General features: G+C 41.1%; 1 protein-coding gene across 1 annotated transcript in view; it reads right to left on the reverse strand.

Annotated features, from left to right (window-relative positions):
• Positions 1-24,261, reverse strand: part of LOC126176474 (uncharacterized) — a 255,480-nt gene that overhangs the window by 20,985 nt on the left and 210,234 nt on the right. The window contains exons 10-11 of the mRNA XM_049923629.1: positions 14,938-14,982; positions 3,193-3,399 (exon numbers count right to left, since the gene is read on the reverse strand). Coding sequence (XP_049779586.1) covers positions 3,193-3,399; positions 14,938-14,982 — 252 coding nt within the window. The remainder of the gene's footprint in view (positions 1-3,192; positions 3,400-14,937; positions 14,983-24,261) is intronic.

Below are 24,261 nucleotides of genomic sequence, written 5' to 3' on the forward strand. Positions count from 1 at the left end.
TGGGGAACATATAAATGATTTTCAAGATACAGAAAAGGGCTGTACGGATAACAACACATATAGTAGTGACAACAGGGACCATTGCACTGAATTTAACAAAAGGCTAGAAATTCTACTGTCCCAAATGAACGTATCTTCCAGACTGTAATGTTCATTAAAAGGAAACCTCATCTGTACACTACAAAACTGTTCAGTACATGACAATGAAATTAGATCCAGCCATTACTTATACCTAAACAGAAAAAACACAAAGTACCATATAATATACTTAATAAGGGTCTAACACTATACAATGAACTGCCACAGGAAATGAAAGGTGTAAATGAACTCCATGTCCTTAGCAGAAGGCTAAAAACATATTTATTAAGTAAAGCCTGCTACATTGTGAGTGAATATTTAAAACAACTGTAGAAAACCACTTATTATTCATGAATACCCTGGTGCTAAGCAATGGTAAATGGCCTAATTGTAAGTATTGTAAGAATAATAATAAGAATGGTAAAAATTGCATGAATCTACACTATGTGATCAAAAGTATCCGTACATCTGCCTGAAAATGACTTACAAGTTCGTGGCACCCTGCATCGGTAATGCTGGAATTCAATATGGTGGTGCCCCACCCTTAGTCTTGATGACAGCTTCCACTCTCCAGGCATACATTCAGTCAGGTGCTGGAAGGTTTCTTGGGGACTGGCAGCGCATTCTTCATGGGAGCCCTGCACTGAGGAGAGCTATCGATGTCGGTCAGTGAGGCCTGGCACGAAGTCGGTGTTCCAAAACATCCCAAAAGTATTCTACAGGATTCAGGTCAGGATGCTGTGCAGGGCAGTCCATTACAGGGATGTTTGTGTCATGTAACCACTCTACCTCAGGCTGTGCATTATGAATGGGTGCTCAATCATGTTGAAAGATGCAGTCAGCATTCCCAAATTTCTCTTCAGCAGTGAGAAACAAGAAGATGCTTAAAACATCAATGTAGGCATGTGCTGTGATAGTGCCACACAAAACAACAATGGGTGCAAGCCCCCCCCCCCCCCCCCCCTCCATGAAAAACACGTCCACACCACAACACTACCGCCTCCAAATTTTACTGTTGGCACTACACATGCTGGCAGATGATGTTCACTGGGCATTTGCCAAACCCACACCCTGCCATCAGATCGCTACATAGTGTACCGTGATTCGTCACTCCACACAACGTTTTTCCACTGTTCAATCGTCCAATATTTATGCTCCTTACACCAAGCGAGGCATTGTTTGGCATTTACCGGCGTGATGTGTGGCTTATAAGCAGCCGCTCGGCCACGAAATCCAAGTTCACTCACCTCCTGCCTTACTGTCATTGTACTTGCAGTGGATGCTGATGCAGTTTGGAATTCCTGTGTGATGGTCTGGATAGATGTCAGTATCTTACACATTACAACCCTCTTCAACTGGCAGCAGTCTCTGTCAGTCAACAGACGAGGTAGACCTGTAAGCGTTTGTGCTGTACATGTCCCTTCACATTTCCACTTTACTATCACATCGGAAGCAGTGGACCTAGGGATGTTTAGGAGTGTGGAAATCTCATGTATGAGACAAGTGACACCCAAGTCTGCGAGTTCCACGGAGTGCCCCAGTCTGCTCTCTCACAATGTCTAATGACTACTGCGGTCGCTGAGATGGAGTACCTGGTGGTAGGCAGCAGCACAATGCACCTAACATGAGAAAAATCTGTTTTGGGGGGTGTCCAGATACTTTTGACCACATAGTGTATGTGTGTTTGTTTAATAAGAAACAATGTACCAACAGCTGATGACATCCATAGAGTTTGTATTGTTCTATGGATGATTAAATATGTCAGGCAGTCAGTCAGTCAACTGACAATGGGAAAACTGAGGAATTTCAGGTACAAATTATTATAATATCTGCACTATTAATCACATTTTACACCTCTGTCTTCCACCTATTCCTAATATAAAGAAATTTGTGGCTGGAGTCTAAGGAAGTCCATTGCAAAAATGGCTCTCGGGAAACATTTACATGTTTTCATCAGAGAAGTTTAGAACTCCCAGATCCAGTCCAAATTATTGGACTACTCTGTTTGGAATTTTTGAGCGAGGCGTGTGTAGTGCCAGCAGTAAAATTTGTAGGCGGTATCGTTATGGTGTGTTTGTGTTTTTCATGGCGGGGGCTTGCACCCCTTGTTGTTTTGCATGACACTATCACAGAACAGGCCTACATCAATGTTTTAAGCATCTTCTTCCTTCCCACTGTTGAAGAGCAATTCAGGGATGGTGGCTGCATCTTTCAACATGATTGAGCGCATGTTCATAATGCACGGGCTGTGGTGGAGTGGCTACATGACAATTCATTCGTGTAATGGACTGGTCCGCACAGAGTCCTGACCTGAATCCTACAGAACACCTTTGGGATGTTTTGGAACGCCAACTTCATGCAAGTCCTCACCGATTGACATCAATACCTCTCCTCAGTGCAGCACTCCATGAAAAATGGCTGCCATTCCCTAAGAAACCTTTCAGCACCTGATTGAATATATGCCTCCGAGAGTGGAAGCTGTCATCAAGGCTAAGGGTGGGTCAACACCATATTGAATTCCACCATTACCGATGGAGAGCACCACGAACTTTTAAGTCATTTTCAGGCAGGTGTCCGGATACTTTTGATCGCATAGTGTATCTGTATATGAAGTGAGAGGGGCACACAACAACAACAACAACAACAACAACAACAACAGTGGTGACAACAGCAAAAGCAACATTGGTACTACACTCAATCCAGAATGCACCATGTGGTCGTTCACAAGAAAGGACACGAATTTATATTTTTAACTCTTCTTAACTGCTGAGTAATAAGCAAGAAAAGAAAAACTGAAGGAAAAGTAATGAAAAAAGTGTGATTTCAGATTTAGAACTTTGAGTTAAATGTGCATGAGTAAAAACAGAAATTATCAGCTGATGCTGACACTAATTAAGACACTAACAGAAAAAGCTGACTATAGATTAATGATGTTAGAAAGAACACAGATTATACTTAAAACAGTCATAAAAACTACAGGAAGAAGGAAGGATAAAAATATATAAAAGGATAATAAAAATAACTGAGATGAGCTAGACAAAAGAAAAAGTGCGTCTTTAGATGCATTAACTATAGGATTATGTTTATGCATGTGAACTGGTTTGTGTGTTGTACCTGTTTGGTAATGGCAGCTGCTGCTTGCGAGCCCGGTTGCTCTTCTAGCAGGGTGGCAACATGCCGCAACTCGGCAGCAATCTGTTTCCTCAAATGCTCCGCTGCCCCCTCCATGTCCAGCATCTTGGTCCTGCTGCCACATTCCAACTGCTCACTGTACGTTTCCAGAGCCATGCGCACTGCTTCCACCTGCTGCTCTGACCCCATCTGCTAAGCCGTGCACAACCAAGAAGTGTGCAGGTGCACAAATGAGTCTTAGAAGAATCTTTCACACATGAAAGTCTGATCTAAGTTTTTAATGTATTACATCTTGAAATCATAGACAGCTTATATGAACAATGACCATGCTACAATGCTAATGATACACTGTCAGTCTATTATATCTTATGTTAGCTGTAAATAAAAAGGTATGGAAAAACATACAAATATAGCAAGAAAATTTAAGACATGAATGGCTTGTGCTGTTATTTCAGTTAGGGGTACATGAATTTTCAATCATTAATGTTTGTTCATTATTGTGTAAAGATTCACCATAAGTACAGTGTTTTTGTGGGGCTTTTGATTCATGTTACTTCTGAACAATGCTTCATAAAGGTGTCTTACTCTCAATGCATGTGACAGTCAAAGAGCTCCAGAAATATGGTAAACCTAATGATTCACAGGTTGGTATTTACACATCAACGGCACTCAAACAACTAATATGCCCAATTATTACGTCAAAGTACAGGAAAATTCGATGTGTGCTTTGTCTTGCAAAATTCAAATTCATGAGAGTCATATGAGATGAATATCATAAAGTTACACAAGTATCCGACTCCTCCTCCTCCTCTTCCTCCTCCCCCTCCTCCTCTTTAAAACATATGTTAGTGAGTCTACCAACTTAAATGTTTGTTTTGCATACAAATTTAAATTAAAGGGCCAAAAAGTGAATGAACATCTGGTTTACTATCAAACATGACAGTTGTTAGCCTTCCCCCTTGCCCCCACCCCCACCACCTTGTTTATGCCGATTGTGAAATTTTGTATGCCAAATAAAACTAAAAAGCTAATCAAATGTCACAAAAGTCATGAAAAAATACATAATAACTCTTGAAAAAACATATTAAAATACACATAACACTAAAAAACTGATGATGACTTAAAATATGGCTGCTAAATCAAGTCTGAGGAACCTACTACTCATACTCCAACACTTTTTCTCAAAGTTGCAAGTGCCCTCTGAAATTCAAGCTGAGTACTCTTTTTCCAATATGAGCCGTACATAAGCCATAAACACTGCACACTCTTGCTGGAATAGTATTAGTTCATACATAAAGGTAAGTTAGGAGCACTTATTTAGTGGCTGGAGGAATCCATGTTACGACTGAGTAGCTTTACTGAAAATAATTAACCGTCTCAGTGAGGAAACACTTATTCCCACTACCACATGCCACTATGCCCCAATAGTGAGGTTACTTTGTGAAAGAGGACATTAAATTAGGCTAGAATAGAAGGTCTGATGATAAGCAGTTAAGACAAGAAGACAATAGAAGCTTTTGAAATGTGGTGCTACAGAAGAACGCTGAAGATTAGATGACTATATCATGTAACAAATGAGGAGAATTGGGAAGAAGAAAAATTTTGTGGCATAACTTGACTAAAAGAAGGGACAGGTTGATAGGGCACCTTCTGAATTTGTTTCTCTGGGGGAGCGGGGTGCACACACTGGATTGCTTGTTAGTGCTCTCACAAAGCTGGACCTAATGACAAATCTCAAAGCTTAAATGTATCTCACTTGCCAAAGTATCACATGTATGTCTGCTTCATATGTGCTGACTATCACTTAGTTAACAGGTATTGGGAGCACATCTGGGATAAACCAAGTAACAATCAAGGTTTTCTCCCTCTTCTTTGGCCCATAATTGCAATCTGGCACATAACTGAAGTGCTGGCTAAAATGGTATAAAACTTATTTTAAAAATTAAATCCTTAAATTACTCTCCTTGTGATACTGACAAAAAGCTACATTAATTCTGTGCCTTTTAAAATATCAAGAGGGCAGTTAGCTCCATCACTGAGCAAGTAATGGATTCAGGGCCACAAAATGGACCACTAGATTTTGCTTCACATGAATCCCAAATGACTTCATGGTGCCAATTGTATACTGGAGTGAGCAGTTATTGTTGTTGCTGTTGTCACATCGTGACCTTCAGTTCAAAATCTCATTTGATGCATCCCTCCATCTCTGTACAACAACTGTTACCTATGTCCAGTGTTTGAATCTGCTTACTGTATTCATCCCCTGGTCTCTATCATTTTCCCCCCACATTTACTTCCATCATCAAATTAATGATTTGTTCATGACTCAATGTATTTCCTGCCAATGAGTCAACCTGTACCATATATTTTGTTTTTCCTCATTTGAGTCAGTACTTCTGCATTAGTTATTCAATCTATCCATCTAATCTTCAGCATTTTTCTGCAGCACCACATTTTGAAAGCTTCTGTTCTCTTCATTTCTGAACTTTTTATTGTCTGGTTGCACTTCCATAGAGGACTACACTCTAAGGGAATACATTATTAAAATAATAGTTGAATTTATACTCAGTGCAGAGATCGAATAACACTGAGGAGAGACTACGACCCTGTGTCATTACCTTCTCAACCGCTGCTTCCCTTTCATGTGCTTTGACTCTTATAACTGCAAATTAGATTTCTGTAAAAGTTGAAAATAACTTTCCACTTTGAATTTTATCTCTGCCACCTGCAGAATTCTGAAGAGTACATTCTGGTCAGTGTTGTCAAAAGCTTTCTCTAAATCTACAAAAGTGATAAATGCAGATTTGCTTTTCTTTAGTCCACTTCCAAGGTAAGTTGCTGGGTCAATATTGCCTCACATATATCTACATTGGAGTGAGTAGCCAGAAGGAAATTAGTGATTTGGGAGCAGATAGAAGTGAGTGTACCACACACAACTTGAGAAGTTGCTGTCAGATTGTTAGAGGTGACTTACCAACCTTAGCACAAAGGCTGGCTGCAAGTTAGGTCTGTAAGCACCTGTAGTCACCTGAATTCCAACACGGCAGAAATGGGCATAATTCAAATAAATTTCTATCTAGATAATTATTCAAACAAATAAATCATTCAAAAAATTATTTGCAGATCCAAATATCTGCATATACAAATAATAATTTGTTTTTTATTATTCATAACTTAAATAACAAATATGTTAGACTACCACTGCATATTCTTTGTTTACTTCTTGAACACCCCTCTGCCATGTATAACAAATATGGCTCAGACCAGTTTCTATTTGATAAATAATTCAGTAAAGCTTTATACAACAGAGTAGCTCAGTGACTCAATGGATAAGAGAGGTCTGCAACTCGATCCCCTGTTGATTCTGTGATCTTTTTTCTGGCACTTATAACTTTTTTTATCACTAATAATGTGAAGTTAAATTATACCATATTTTGGAGTACGTGTTAAATAGTATGTTATGCTATAACTGGATGGATATGTCGGTAGAAAGGTCTGAGGAAGGCAAGGGGGTACCAACTCCAACAAAACAATGCCCTTGTAAAGCAGTGTGGTGCTCAAACCAACCTTCAGGTTGAGCAAAGCTTTACTTGTTTTACATCATAACAATTGGTACACAAAAATGCCTTCATATGTGGCATTAGCAGTCAAGATTAATCATGTGACCAAATTTAGCTGATTCAGCTCTTGCCCAGTACTTCCTCTTTTCTCTCCCTCTTCTAACATGTTAAAGCACTCTGTGTGGCTAAGCAAAGATGAGAATGCAACTAACATAGACCCAAATCTGAAATATCTTTCTTAATTGCACCAGGGTTCATAATCCTATTACATCTGAGTGTCTAGCCAATATAATCACAAAGTACTCTCGTGTTTGTTATGCTGCAAAATGGGTGAACAAAGTAATGACTCAGTTGTCAGTAATGATGAATGTCAACAGACTATAGGTTTAAAGTCTCCTGAAATGGCTTTTTTGTTTTTTGATGAGAAGTTTGAAAAAAATACGTGTTATGTAAACTAATTTAAAAGCAACAAAAAATGTGTTTGTTTTATGAATGGCAAATAACTAAAATTAAATTCTTTGGATTTCAAACTTCTTTATTATATACAATCTTGTTATTCACAAATGATGAACAATTGATTTTATTCATGTGAACAAATAACCTTTGAAATACAATCCGATTTATTATTCAAGAACAAAAAATAATAATTTTGTATTCATTACTCATCATTCGAATAAATTTTGTCCTACTCTACCGTACAGTGGACACTGTCTATGACCTTTAGATGTTTTTGTTCTACAATATTACTTTTATTGTAAACCGGTTTTCGGCTTACAAGGCCATCTTCAGACATTTACTCAGTAAATGTCTGAAGATGGCCTTGTAAGCCAAAAACCAGTTTACAAGAAAAGTAATATTGTAGAACAAAAGCAAACTGGTGCTTTTCATTTATTATAATGTTGTTCTACCAAGAACCGACGGAAGATTCTGTTAATCTTTAGATGTATCGGTCTTTCTTATCTACATCCATGTCAATTGTCATTAAGTTGGCATCGCACAAAAGCCTTCTTAAAAGGCATCCCTTCTCTATTTCCAACATAAGTGGATACTAAATACATCGAGAGTGGTGTAAATGAAAGCATCCATACTTCTCAATACAGAATTTAAAGCCTGACTGTCACTCAGCCAACCTCTAGACAGTTATTTGCAACTGAAGGTAGCAGTTTTGGACTTCGTTGGTCATGAAAAATGAGACAGGTAAAGAAAAATGGGCTCACTGTCCAGATGGTTTTTACTCTGCTGTGACATTTATCCTCTTGTATTGGAAATGTTCATGACATATGGAACTAGGAGATTAGAGCAGCAAACACGAATAGGTGAATAATTCAAATGAACTTAGAACTTGTATAGACTGATGGCATGTCAACAGAAGAAAGTAGTAGATTATCAGACTATTATTACTAGCACCTAAGATGATGAGAGAAGAAGAACAGATGAAGTTGATAGGTATGTATAAGTTTCCAACACCCAACATCTTTTTTAGCATGCATGTGCCTCCCCACACACATACATACGTATGTGATAGAGAATTAGGCTGTATCACTTCTGAAAGCATCAAACAGATGATTATTAGTCAAAAATGGATGAGCCAACCGTTCTGCGATACACTAAGACATCTAATCCAAGAGTAAGGACAACCCTTAAAAGTTTGAAAACAGTACCATACTCTTCTTCTAGTTCACTGAAATGGATGATAAATCATCAGTTTAATTTACTGTTAGGTCTAGTGAAGAATTAATTCTGATGTCATAAGGGGGGCAGGGGCACTTTGTTAATGTCATTTTTTTAAAAATTCACACAAATGTGAATTTGTTCTTCATATTCAGCACACTTTTATTTTAAATACAATGTTTCATGAGAGGTAGAGTATAAAGCAACCATCCTACATTCATACACAGTTACTGCCACCAACAAGTGTATCATCAGCCATCTGCCAAACTTTTTCTGGGTATGTATGTCACTACGTCTGTTGTTTTTATCACCACCACCACAGCCCTCACCAAACTACCACATCCATAATCTTCATTTACTGTAAATACAGACTTGGGTTCTGTTAATCTAACAATTCAGTGAATTCCTGTGTAGTTTAGAAACAAAATTAATGCTCATGGTAAGACTTTTGTTTGCCCCTAATTTTTCTGTTTACTGTATTTTCCACCCATTTTACACAAAATTCTAAAATATGTGTACAATAATCAACTGCATGCATGAAATTACAGTTCCAGTTTATGAAAATACTGTGTTTCTAGTACTGGGTTGGTACACAAGTTTGCAGGATTTTTCCATAAATTTCATAAATACAACATATAAGTGTAACAGAGATTTTAGTCGCCAAAAACATATTCTTCTTCTCTATTTATAACAGTCTGCCAAAGGTGGAGTAACTTTTTGATTCCGCAACTGCAGAAATTGTGTGGTTTTGAGGCAAAGAACTCATCGAGCCATGTTTGGAGCACATTTTCATCTGGAAAGGAAGTTGCTTGAAAGTTGTTCAATAGGGTGTGGAAAAGGTGAAAATCTGAAGATACAAGATCAAGTGAATAAGATGGGTGCAGAACGACTTCCCAACTCATTTCCTGTATAGTGTTTTTTTGTCAGTCTAGCAGAATATGGACGAGTGTTATTGTGGAGTAGCATCACTTCACGCACTCTTCTCAGTCATTGTTCTCAGACTGTGTCTGCAAGACTTCTCAGTTGTTGACAGTAAACACCAGCAGTGATGGTTACACTTGAGGGAAGCAATTCATAGTACAAAACACCCTGGTGCTATTCCACCAGACGCATAACGAGATCATTGTGCGAAGAGTTGCTGGTTTGCTTGGGATCACCATTCCTTTCTTCTCCTTATGTTAACATAAAGACAGTTTCTCACCACCAGTAAAGATATAGGATAGGAATGGTCAGTGTTGTCCATGAGCCAACTGATGATGAGCAGGCAAAGATGCACATATGGCCACCCATTGATTTTTGTGATTTTGGCTTAGAGCATAAGTTACCCAAAAACCCGATTTTTAAACCTTCCCATTTCATGCAAATGTTGCATGATTGTGGAATGATCACAGTTCATTACATTTGCCAGTTCTTGAGTATTCTTATGTACATCATTGTTGCTTAATGCATTTAAACGATCTTCATCAAACCCTGAAGGTCTTCCTCAAAAATGGAGAGTCATTAATGTGGAAATGATCCTCCTTGAAACAAGAAAACCATTTTCTTGCTGTAGTCTGCCCAATGGCATTATCTCCATACATGGCACAAATATTTCTGCCTGCCTCCACTGCTGTCATACCTCTATTGAACTCAAACAGAAGAATATGTTGGAAATGTTCTGATTTCTCCACTTTGCACTCAATTTTCTAGCATCCACAGTTGCATTCACAGTCTCCAAATGACAAAATGACAATATTAAACTCAAATAGCAACATTGAACTACAAATAAAAAAATGACAGTCAATAAATAAACCCATAGCAACTGGAATACCAAAATGCAAAACAACAACGCTACAAACTTATGCAGTGACCTAATAAAATCTTGAAGTAGATGAAATATATTACAGCATTGCACAACTGTTTCATTGGCCATATTTATGCCTTGCAGTAATTTCTCATTTTGGATGTGTTAAGTTTTTTTTTTTTAATTCATTTCTTGTACAGCTATTGTGCAACACTTTTATATTGTTGTTAATGATAAAAAGGCTAAATTTTATTAAGTTCCAGCTGTTTTCTGGAATTGAGAGATTCTGAAATTCAGATCTGATTACTTGGGAATGAGAGATACATAATTATTGTCATTGAATGTGCCCAATATTAATAAAGCCTTTTTAATGATTGATAATCAATTGCAACTGTGCTCATGATAATACACCCTACAATTTCTAATATTAATAGGCTCACTAGTGATAGTCAAACAGTACATAACATAAATATTGTGCTTCTGAGTGTTAACACAAGTTGTCATTTCCATTTTATGCACAATATTTCGATGACCAACCCAACTGTCTCTCCACCAGTGGTGCAAGTTTCGCTGTTATGAGTACTTGCTGCCTGGACTCCAACCACACTAGCTGGCACAGCACATGAAGATGACGACTTGAGGTGATCATCAAAATATTTTGCACAGACTGGAAACAATGATTAGGCTGAACACCCAGAAGTACACTTGTCACACTGAGAAAAGCAGGGATATCATAGTAGATAACTTTTTTTTTAACGGCAAAAGATGAATTTCTTTTTGTGGCATTATGCAAGCATTTCCACATTGATGCACGTGTTTTTACTCTAATATAGGTTGCAATATGTATCACATTAATCAAATTAATGAAAGGCTGCAATGTTAATGTTTTTTACACTGTTTGTACAATTGATATGTTTTTGTGCTGATCATGTAGGAATGGCTTACATCACAATAAGCAACTGCACGCAATTACCCATTTCATTGTGAAAGTATCTGAACCTGAACTCTGAAGTAATTGTAGAGTTTAACAAACTACCTGTATGTAGCATAATACATAAAATAATAAAACATCCCCAAACACAGCCAGAGCTCATAACATTAGGAGTAAACATCTATCCTGTCAAAGGGTTTTTTTTTTTTTTTTTTTTTTTTTTTTTTTTTTTTTTTTTTTTTAAATGAAGCCACCTGGAACTTTTGGCAGACAAAAGAAGCACACAGCAGTGGGTGGCACACAAACGTAATGCTGTTCCCAGCAAGGGACTGCCCCTCCCTCATATAGTCTAAAATCGAATTGTATCCTGCTCTGTCAGAAAAATATACATATGTTACACAAGAACTGTGGGCTGCTGGATGCCTTGTGTTGTTTTCTGGTAGTTTGATTATGAATCAGGGAAGGCTTTCACACAGGCTTTGTCAATTCACTTTTATAAAATATATACAGCTACACTAAGTTGATTTACATAAATATAAAAATAAAGACTTAATTTTAGAGTTACTAATAGGCAATTATGCCCATTATTGAGGAATTTTTTGTAGCCTATTTTTTTACACTTACAGCAACTAACTGTTAATTGCAAGAATTGATTTGCATGGATCTGGCATTGTTTTATGAAGTACAATAGCAGAGATGTTTTGTACTTCCACCAAGGAATTCCTGTTCATCAGATTCAAATAATTCAGATGACTCTGAACCAAGTATTTTTGGAAATGACAGAGATGAAGATCCACATAACAGTGGCTCAAATGGCTCTGAGCACTATGGGACTCAACATCTATGGTCATCAGTCCCCTAGAACTTAGAACTACTTAAACCTAACTAACCTAAGGACAGCACACAACACCCAGCCATCACGAGGCAGAGAAAATCCCTGACCCCGCCGGGAATCGAACCTGGGAACCCGGGCGTGGGAAGCGAGAACGCTACCGCACAACCACGAGATGCGGGCCCACACAACAGTCCAGAAATTACTTGTACTGAACAATTAGTTATTATTCCAAAGATGAATGTGAGCTGAATAGTGGTACTGAGCAAAATGCGTTTCACAGTTGTGCCTTCATGCCCAGAAGTTGCAGTTACACAACAGGCAACAACAATATAAGCTACAAAGAAAAGACACATGATGATTCAAGTAATTGGAAAGACACGTGACACAAAGGAAAGACACATGACAATTGAAGTAGTTGAGGGCTGTTCTTACATTAGGCTCTACAAATGCACTTCTCATCTTTGACTCTAAACCACTTGAGTATTTTTGGAAATATTTTGACAAAAACTTTTGAGTGCAATTTTTAGTGAGACAATACTTTATTCTGTGCATCTGACAATCATATCAGTGGATCCAAACATGACATAAATTTTTAAGTTCTGTCAGATTTTGTCTTTTTATTGACTACTGGTCTCCTTCAGCTTGATGTAACAAAGCTGTAGACATTGTGCTTAAATGTCTGTTTTCAGTAGCTAAATTAATTCTTCCACTTTGTGAGCAAATTCTTGTAACACAAATAGCCACTAGTTCAAAATGAAATCAGTTCTTAATGATTTTACAAGGAATTTTTGTCAGTAGCAACAAGAATAATAATTTTTGATAGATACAATTATGGTACCATAAAAGTACACAAGCAATGCAAAAGTAATAAATACACACAAAATAAACCTCACAACTGGGGGCTTGAAACTTTTCATTCAGGCAGGTGCGCCTGGGGTGTTTTTGACCTCCTTCCATACACAGCATGCTGATGGACACTTTTAATGAAACCTATCCACTGGCAGATGAGAAGGATCTGCTGAAATGAGGGAAAGGAAGCTACGGATCATGGAATATCTGACTAATCATCATGAGGTGATACTTGTAAGATTAGTGGATAACTGATTAATATGTTTGGCACATTCCTTTTCCCTTAATGAAGTTTTTTTCCACTGTGAAAAAATAGTGCCAGACAGAAAAGAACAAAGCAAGCTGCTTTGTCCTTGTATCATAAAGCAGTACAACTACACTAGATGATCAAAAGTATCCGAACACCTAGGCTGCACTGAGGAGAGGTATCGATGTCAGTCGGTGAGGCCTGGCACGAAGTCGGTGTTCCAAAACATCCCAAAGGTGTTTTATAAGATTCACGTCAGGACTCTGTGCAGGCTAGTCCATTACAGGGAGTGCAGGCCAATCCATTACAGGGATGTTATTGTTGTGCAACCACTCCACCACAGGCCGTGCATTATGGACAGGTGCATGATCATATTAAAAGATGCAATCACCATCCCCAAATTGCTTTCAACAGTGGGAAACAAGAATGTGGTTAAAACATCAATGTAGGTCTGTTCTGTGATAGCGCCATGCAGAACGACAAGGGGTGCAAGCCACCGCCGTGAAAAACATGACCACACAATAACACTACCGCCTCCGAATTTTACTGCTGGCTCTAATAAATACACTGCACATGATGATCACTAGGCATTTGCCATACCCACACCCTGCCATCAGATCGCCACATTGTGTGCCATGATTCATCACTCCACAAAACATTTTTCCACTGTTCAATTGTCCAATGTTTACACTCCTTACACCAAGTGAGGCATGATGTGTGGCTTATGAGCAGCCGCTCGACCATGAAACCAAGTTTTCTCACCTCACACCTAACTGCCATAGTAATTGCAGTGGATCCTGATGCAGTTAGGAATTCCTGTGTGATGGTCTGGATAGATGTCTGTCTATTACACATTACAACCATCTTCAACTGTCGGCAATCTCTGTCAGTCAACAGAAAAGATCGGCCTGTACAATTTTGTGCTGTACGTGTCCCATCACATTTCCACTTCACTATCACATCAGAAGCAGTGGACCTAGGGATGTTTAGGAGTGTGGAAATCTTGCATGCAGACATATGGCACAAGTGACATCCAATCACCTGACCACGTTCGAAGTCCACGAGTTCTGTGGAGCACCCCATTCTGCTCTCTCACAATGTCTAATGACTCCTAAGGTTACTGATATGGAGTACCTGGTGTATAGGTGGCAGCACAATGCACCTAATATGAAAAACATATGTTTTTGGGGGTGTCCAGATACTTTTGATCACATAGTGTAGCATGTAAGAGAAGTGGATTTAGTAGACATGCTGCCTGAACTTTACAGAGTATCTTCAAAAAGTAGACTCTGTCATTTGCAGCTTTTTGGCTACATTCTGTGCAAAGTAAATGCATGGCTGATTTACCATACGTAAACAGTGGTAAATATACATCTTTGTGCTGATGCCATATGTAGCTCAATGAATGTCTGAAAGAAAGAAAAAAGGGAAAAACCTGGGAGATCATCATTTGACATTTTACAGACCACCTGCACCACAGCAGATGAAGGCAACAGCCCTTTCCTACGTACAATGTGCGACACTGATCATGATCGCTGGCATGAAAACAGAACTGGATAGTCAACTGTTAAGTTAATACTATTCTGGAAAAAATATTGTTTCAGATGGTTTCAGGCCAGCTGATTACAAAAAGTTGTAACTTGCTCTATTACGAGCAATGTTACTTACTAGTAACAGCTTTTATTTTTTAGAAAAAATGAAAATAAATTAGAAATTCACCATTTATTTTAAAATAATTCACTAAAATAATCCCTTCCTTGGTATTTTACATCAGTGCCAAATAAAGGATTATGACAACACTGTTAGCAGTTCCTTGCTTTATCTGCATATCTGTTAAAGCAAAGCTCTTACCTGGCATGCATAGGAAGCAGAATCTGGCAACTGCAGGCCCCTGCCCTGAGAACAAATTCAGTGGTCATGCATCCCATGCATATGTATCTAAAAGCACAGTGAATGTTGTCTAATTTTAATATAAAGAACTACAATGGAAATGTCATATTTAATTAACCTTACATTACTGCTGAAATACTATTTTTGCAGGCATATTGGTTAGAGATGCACTACCCAAAAATCACCACAGCAGGGAGTAACTAGTCACATCTACTGAAGCCTTCCGCTGTACGAATGCAAAGTGACGTATTCCTCTGAAAATAGTTACAGCTAATGATGCTCTTTTTTCAATAAGTAAACTGTCAATACTACATTACCTTATAATTTTGAAGTTAAATGAATTCTGTGGAACATCAGTTCTGTCTGCCATCTGTCTGTTAACCATCTAACACTATCCAGAATTTATTCATTTAACAGACCCCATATTATAAAATCTACATCACAAAAACGCAAAGATCCTTTGAAGGATCCTGCGTCTTTGTCCTTTGCTGAAATGTGCTCACTTCTGTCTGTCTATTTTCAAAAGCAAACGCATGTGGTAGCCTCTCATGTTGCCTTTTATCGTTGTCAAAAACAACCATATCAATCCTATCGCGGTTGGGCTGCTGAACTTCACAGCCTCAGTCGAAAGTGTCAACTTGTTACTGACGTTCACAAAGAATCCTATGCCGATTCCATGGTACGGGATGCTATTATCCAGTCGGCACCCAACAAAGAAGTTCGGCAACGTGCCCTTCAGTTGGCGAATCCGACTCTAGATGAAGTTCTCTCCATTGCGCAGTCTTTTGAAATTTCTCGCACCGCTGGGGCGCAAATAGAGGCATGGGGTAATGTCGGGGAAATACAACCTCTGTGCGCTGTTGACGACGCGTGCGGCGTGTCCCCGCCGGCCGACGTGGCCGCAGTGCGCTCCCACGTGCAGCCTCGGCCTAGCCATAAACAACCCGCTAAGAAACTGCAGCAAAACCCCCGGCAACATCCTTCATGTCAGCGGTGTTTTACGAAATGGGCTGTGTGTCACAACTGCAAAAAGAAAGGTCATGTGTCTTCCGTTTGCAAATCTGACCACATACATGATGTTCATGAACATGACGCTGATTCTGATTTTGTGTTGTCTGTCAATTGCACTTCTTCCCTTTCAGGGAAGTTATTCCTCACTGTCTAAATCCTTGGTCAAGATGTTCGCATGCAAGTGGATACCGGTTCTGCTGCCACTATAATTAATTCTCAGACGTATCTTCAGCTGGGTTCTCCACTCCTGTCCCCTGTCACTCGGCAATTACGGACGTACAATAAACAGAAGATTTCTCTCTTGGGACAGTTTAATGCTGAGGTATTTTACAAATCCGTCGTTCGCACTGTTCCCATATTTGTGGTCGACCAGAGCAACGCAGAAAATCTTTTTGGTTTCGATGCCTTTCGCGTTTTTGGGTTTTCCATAGATGACTGTCAATATTGTCTCTGATGCTATTCTTTATGGTCAACTGGATTCCTTGTCGACGACATTTTCGTCCCTTTTTTCTCCTGGGTTAGGCCGTGCAAATGACTTTGAAGCTCATATCATGCTCAAACCCACTGCTCGGCCTAAGTTTTTTCGGGCTCGGCCCATTCCTGTGGCCCTTCGTGATCGGGTAAAACGGGAGTTGGATTGTCTCACTGCTTCAGGGGTCTTGCTTCCTGTCACTTCCAGTGAGTGGTCCTCTCCTGTCGTTGTAGTTGCTAAGCCAAATGGTGATATTCGTCTCTGTGGCGATTTCAAAGCCACTGTAAATGCTCAATGCCTCATCGACACTTACCCTATGCCCTTCCTCTCGACGCCACTTCCCGGCAGTTTCTGGTCCTTAACACGCCTTTCGGTCTCTATCAATACCAATGCTTGCCATTCGGGGTTGCTAGCGTCCCTGCTCTCTTTCAGCGATTCTTGGAACAATTATTGCTCCCTGTCCCTGGGTGTATCAATTACATGGACGACATTGTTGTCACTGGCTCCACCACTGAAGAACATCTACAAAATCTCTGCACACTTTTTCATGTCTTACAGACTGCCGGTCTTAAGTGTAATCTTCAGAAATCACAATTTTTTCAGGCATCTATCACGTACTTGGGATTTCAACTCTCTCGGGATGGTATTCGTCCGCTTCAACAAACTGTAGCTGCAATCGATGCCCTTCCTCGGTGTACATCTGTTAAGGAACTGCAGGCCTTCTTGGGGAAAATAGCATACTATCACAAGTTTTTACCGTCTTCGGCTTCGGTGGCTCAGCCGTTGCATCGCCTGTGGCATAAAAACGTGCTTTTTCATTGGTCCACATCATGTGAAGCGGCTTTCCAGAAGTTGAAGACTATGCTGAAACAGGCCCCGTGCCTGGCTACTTATCGACCTGGCCAACATCTTGTTCTTGCCACAGACGCCTCTCAATACGGGGTCGGTGCAGTCCTTGCGCACCGTTTTTCTGACGGTTCGGAACAACCCATTGCTTATGCCTCCAAAACGCTCACAGATGCCCAACAAAAGTATTCTCAAATTGAGAATGAAGCTTTGGCCATCATTTATGCTCTTCATAAGTTTGGTGTTTTTCTCTATGGCTCAAAATTTCATCTTGTTACGGATCACAAACCACTTGTTTCCTTGTTTCATCCATCAACGTCACTTCCCGACAAGGCTGCACACCGCCTCCAGCGTTGGGCTCTTTACTTGTCCCATTTCAATTATGAGATTCATTTCCGGCCAACGGCTCAACATGCGAATGCTGATGCTCTGTCTCGCCTTCCCATGGGACCTACAGGCATTTGATAGGGACGAACATTTGTGTTTCCACGTGGATGTTGCCGAGCAGCGGGTTGTGGACGGGTTCCCCATCACTGGGGACAGGCTGGCGGCTGCTACGGGTTCTGACCCTACCCTCTCCCGGGTTTTCCGCTGTATTCAGAAGGGTTGGCCAGATCGCCCGTCCTCTAAAACTTCTGATCCGTTGCGGAACTACTACACTTTGCGCTACCGCCTCACGGCTAGGGATGGTGTTATCCACCTCTCCACTGACAATGCTTCGCCGTGTGTTGTGGTACCTGTGTCTTTGCGTGCTTCAGTCTTGCGCCTCCTTCACCAAGGGCACTGGGGTGTGTCTCGCGCAAAATCTCTGGCGCGCCATCATGTGTACTGGCCTGGCATCGACTCTGAAATAGCACACATGGTTGTTGCCTGTGGCCCTTGCGGGTCACAGGCCGCTGCCCCGAAGTCATCTGTGTCACCGTGGCCTTCATCTGAGAAGCCCTGGGAGCGCATTCATGCTGACTTTGCAGGACCCTTTTTAGGTACTTATTGGCTCCTCGTAATTGACGCCTACTCTAACTTTCCTTTCATCGTCCGTTGCACGTCACCTACCACCGCGGCAACCACCAGTGCTCTCGCCCACATTTTATTCTTTGGAAGGCCTCCCCTCTACTCTTGTTACTGATAATGGTCCGCAATTTGCCTCTTCCGAATTTGCGGATTTTTGTGCTCGTCACAGCGTTACGCATGTCACGGCCCCGCCGTTCCATCCACAATCCAACGGTGAGGCTGAACGACTGGTCCGCACATTTAAGGCTCAGATGCGGAAACTTCTGTCTTCTTCTGCTGCTGCTGATGATGCCCTTCTCCAGTTTCTGGCGTCTTATCATTTCACCCCCATGGGCGACCACAGCCCGGCTGAGCTCTTACATGGCCGACAACCCCACACGCTACTTCATCTTCTGCGGCCTCCCACCTCACGGCCGCGGGTGCCTTCACTTGGCCGGTTCACCGCCGACGACCTCGTCTGGGTACGGGGATATGGCAGGCGGCCAAAATGGAGCCCGGGCCGCATCTTAAGACACCGTGGCAGACGCCTGTATGAAATCCAGATGGACACGGGTGTTGCAGTGCGTCATTCGGACCAGCTTCGGCTTCGGGTGCCAGCAACGCCTGTTCGAATGCCGCCACACCACCTTTGGCTATACCTGACGCTCGGGATCTTGGCATCTCTCAATACTCACAACGCAGCCATCTCACCGTCATCGCGATGGCAGCACCAGAACGGACACCACCAGGAACCGGAGGACCATCCTCTGTCAGAGCATATCTACTCGCCTCCTCCTCCAACGGACGCCGACACATCGCCCATGTCTCCTGTCATATCAACTGGACTTGCCGCAACGGGCAGATTGGTGCATGGGGCCCCAGCAGATTCGACCCCTACGTCTCCTGTCATCTCAACCCATTATCATCGGGGACACTTCCGTCCGTACGGGAAGCCTCCTCCTCGAGACTTTACGGCGAGTCAAACAACACCTATGGACGTTAGCCATCTCCAGGACACCTCCATCAAGACCAGTGCAACAATTTCAAAGGGAGGAAAAGTGTTGTGACTCGCCGATCATTCAAAGTGCCGCCGCGCAATTACGCGCGTCCTCTATGTGCGGCGCTGTCTGCCAGCCATGCAGCAGCTGCGCCACCTAAGCGGCCAGCCGAGCAGCAGCCGCTAGACTGGGACTCAGTGCTCATTCGAATGCTAACGTGTACACATGTCTTACTTGTCAACTTACTCTGTTGTGTTGTGTCGTTCCAAAATATATGTGTTAAACTTGAAGTTCTAACACAACCCCCTCTTAACACAGTTCTTAGGTGCCAAATTCAATCCAGCTGAGGTCTTTCTTGATAAGAGTTATCTAAATTTGGACAAACTATACCATCACATGTTTGTGACTGAAAATAACAAATATTTCATAAAAGTATCAAACTGAATTTACAAATCAGCTGATTGGTAATTTGGCTTAAAGGCAATGGATTAAATTGTTTTTAAATACATAGACAAGGCTATGAAAGGGAAGCAGTGGTTGGGAAAGGAGTAAGACAGGGTTGTAGCCTCTCCCCGATGTTATTCAATCTGTATATTGAGCAAGCAGTAAAGGAAACAAAAGAAAAATTCGGAGTAGGTATTAAAATTCATGGAGAAGAAGTAAAAACTTTGAGGTTCGCCGATGACATTGTAATTCTGTCAGAGACAGCAAAGGACTTGGAAGAGCAGTTGAACGGAATGGACAGTGTCTTGAAAGGAGGATATAAGATGAACATCAACAAAAGTAAAACGAGGATAATGGAATGTAGTCGAATTAAGTCGGGTGATGCTGAGGGGATTAGATTAGGAAATGAGATACTTAAAGTAGTAAAGGAGTTTTGCTATTTAGGGAGTAAAATAACTGATGATGGTCGAAGTAGAGAGGATATATAATGTAGACTGGCAATGGCAAGGAAAGCGTTTCTCAAGAAGAGGAATTTGTTAACATCGAGTATAGATTTACGTGTCAGGAAGTCGTTTCTGAAAGTATTTGTATGGAGTGTAGCCATGTATGGAAGTGAAACATGGACGATAACTAGTTTGGACAAGAAGAGAATAGAAGCTTTCGAAACGTGGTGCTACAGAAGAATGCTGAAGATAAGGTGGGTAGATCACATAACTAATGAGGAGGTATTGAATAGGATTGGGGAGAAGAGAAGTTTGTGGCACAACTTGACTAGAAGAAGGGATCGGTTGGTAGGACATGTTTTGAGGCATCAAGGGATCACAAATTTAGTATTGGAGGGCAGTGTGGAGGGTAAAAATCGTAGAGGGAGACCAAGAGATGAATACACTAAGCAGATTCAGAAGGATGTAGGTTGCAGTAGATACTGGGAGATGAAGAAGCTAGCACAGGATAGAGTAGCATGGAGAGCTGCATCAAACCAGTCTCAGGACTGAAGACCACAACAACAACAACAGACAAGGCTACATGCAGCAGCTTTGCCTATGTAAATACAAACAATGTCATTCATCAACTTGATAAGGCTGCAGGACACAGAATATAAAAGTAGGTTAAGGATGATTAAAAAGCAGATAAAAGAGATATAGATAATGAAAATCCACAAAAAATATCATAAAAAACTAATACCATTGGGTAGCTTCACAAGAAGGTTAGTTAGAAGATATAAAATATTCAGAGTTACGATATTGCAGTTCACTACATTGCATTCATGTCTAAAGGACCATTGCATCATACTTCCAACCAACACAGGCACTGCAGTATTGAATTTATCCACTGATACCTGGCTTGTGACTTCTGATTAAATGTCTCGCCTGCACGGGAATTACAGTAAGCGTATAAGTGCAGCTTAATGACACATGGAGGATGACATATGAAAGTTTGGATCAGGCCAAGATTCATACACAGATAGAAAAAATGGTTACGGCAACTGCTCACAACAAATGGGATATCCAGATTTGAGATGTATCAAAGCATGAAAAGGTCTGACAAACTGTGCACCAGAGGAGCTGTTTGCTTAGTGACTTTTCATTCCCTATGAGATGCCATGAAGAACTTATGGTGCTGAAAATCAGCTAATGCATTACTTCGACTCAGTGGTAGCCAGAAGAATCAAGTAACATGCCAGCCTAGCTCTGCTACAGGAGAGAGAGTAGGCCTTATGTGCTGGTGTCTGGACTCAGCTAACAAAGAACTGATCTACACCTACAGTTGGCTAACCAACTTAGTTGCTGGACATAGGACTGGACTGATGGTGTCACTTGGGCCACAGTGGACTCCGCATAGGTGAAGGTCACTGAATGTCAAAACATCGAAATTCAAGTTTATATCAAGGAGACCATCTTTCGATGCTCTGCACAACTATCATCAATGTCACAGCCAAGCAACTGGATGATGAAAAGGTTTCACTTCTTAAGAAATGATTCAATTTTGCACCTGTTCCTCAATTCACATCTGTCACAGACATCAGCACCATAAAACAGGCAGCTGTAACACTTTCACCTGAAGCAGCTGAAGAAGTGGGTCACAAAACCTGTTGAGCTCTCGTGCAAACAAAACGTATGAAAGTGAACATCTTTAGTGGGGAGAGGATGCCCATATTGGATCTAAGGCAGTGCAACTGTAGTCCTATCTTACCAGGATTACACTGAGAAGATGTGAGGTCTGCTAGAAGACAGTGCATATTGGAAGACTGACATTGACAACACCAAGAGAGTGTAGAGGAAGACCTTGGCAGTAGTCTAAGGACCTAGCTTGCCAGACAAAGCTATTAAACAGTTTGGACAGAGAGCACTGTTTCCACCAAGACTTTATGGACTTATCAAGATTCACAAAGATGGGGTGCCTTTATGCCCCATTGTTAGCAACAATGGTGCCTGAACATACTCACCCATTAAATACCTGAAAAATACACTTAACCCTTATATCAGAAAATGTTCACATCATATTCACAGTTCTGTAGATTTTGTTGGGCACTGTAACTAATTTAAGCTTAAGGATTCCAACATCATTGTGAGTGTTGATGCTGTCTCTTTTCCTACAGAATGTCTTACTAGAATCCTTGGAAATTACTGGCCACAAATTTTACATACAGACGACCAACATTTACAGGTATGGCCTTCTGATGGTGGTTACTATGAGCAGACAGAATGAGTAGCCATGGATAGACCACTTTCTCCAGTTCTCACCTAAGTATATAGGCAACATTTCAAAAGGGAATCACACCAATGGAAACCTATCCTTTCTTTCTGGTATGCTCATGAAACCTTCTCAAATTGGCACAGAAAAGGGACTAGCTGAATGGTTTCCCCATGCATCTCAATTTCATACTCCAGAACATCAATCTTACCATAGAAGTTGCAGTGGATGAACTTCCCCCCTTTAGTAAAGGTACAGGGTCCCCTCCATCAAGCACTGTATAGTGGCTTGTGGAGTATCTATGTAGACGTGCATGGATGTTCTGGCCAAAAGAAGAGCAGACGGCACATTGGGCCACAGTATGTACTGTAAGGAGATGCACACTACCCTATATTTACATGTGGACAGTTGTACCACTGGGCACACAAGAATGGGATGCTAAAAAGCTGGTACATATGGCTTGCACCCTCTCCAACAACGAGAGCTTACTCCAAGAACATGAACATCTGAGAATGGTTTTCTGGAAGAATGGCTACACACAGAGTGGCAAATTCTGAGAGCCCTAAGACCTACATTGACTGCACAACTAGTAGAAACAGAGGAGCAACTTCAGGAAGATGTGGCCTTAGCATTTATTCAATTTTGTGATGCCTTATCCAGAAAAATAAGATGATTTTTTCATTACACCAAGTGAAGAGTGCCCTCCGCTCACTAGCTAAAACATGAGCACTGCTTTGTAGCGTCAAGGGTGACCTCTGACTATTGCAGTCCATGGTCTATCTGATCCCCTGCCAATGTGGCATGACATACATTGGTCAGACATTGTGCACTGTATAATATCATTGCTGAGAACACTGAGGACCAACGGCACACGAGACTGAAGAAACCTAATACCTCAGCAGTTGTGGAACATCGCCTATTAGAATTACATTGAATGGATAAGACCACAACTAAAGCATCTATCAAGATTCAAGTAAGGAAGTACTAGTCCACTGTGATAGTGGCTCCATCCTTAATAAAGCCTGTGGAAACACATTTTGATTAAGAAGAGAAAGCAGATATCCTACAATGAGCCAACTTCGGGCACAGACAGAGCAACAGCTGAGAAGCTGCTAGCAAGAGACTAACAAGTCACATATTTAGCATTTATATTTGTTTACATAGTTTATGTATTAAGTTACTAGCATGGATGGGGGTGTGCATGTTGTGTGTGGATGCACGAGGAATCGGTCGCAGTTTTAGAACACCCGAAGACACTTACTGCCATGGTCATCCATCTGCAGGCTGCTGCCTCAGCTTGTTGTGGCAGCAGAGAAACTGGCACAATGCATAGGACACCTCAGGTGCCACTTGTTTTGCCAGTGGGTTCGGCTTCCAGGGCACCTTCCAGCATACCTGTGAGGGACCTGCACTCACTGTAGGGTGTGTAGCAGGTTGTTATATGGCAGCTAGCATCACTCATAAGGTGCAAGCAGAGATCACAACATTTTCAACATTGTACCCAGAGTCAATCAAGTTTCTCTGGTTTGGAGCTGACTGGAGGGTCTCAACCAGAGGCTGAGCTGATTGTGTGACAGTCATGGGTACAGATTTCTGGGTCTGTGCTATAGGATAGAATGTTGTTGGACTTCCCTTGACAGGTGAGGGATGCACTACACAGAGGAAGCAGCCACTCAGGTAGCAGAGTACTTGTGGAACACATATGGTTTTTCTTTTGGCTAGGCAGTAGTTTGAGGACTTCTGATGAAGGCTCACCAGTCATTAGGCAAGCAGTGAAATCAAACTGTGTACAAAGTACAGGCACTTTGATTGTCAAATCAGTAACAGTAA

This window comes from Schistocerca cancellata, chromosome 3 (genome assembly GCF_023864275.1).
Source record: "Schistocerca cancellata isolate TAMUIC-IGC-003103 chromosome 3, iqSchCanc2.1, whole genome shotgun sequence".
NCBI lineage: Eukaryota > Metazoa > Arthropoda > Insecta > Orthoptera > Acrididae > Schistocerca > Schistocerca cancellata.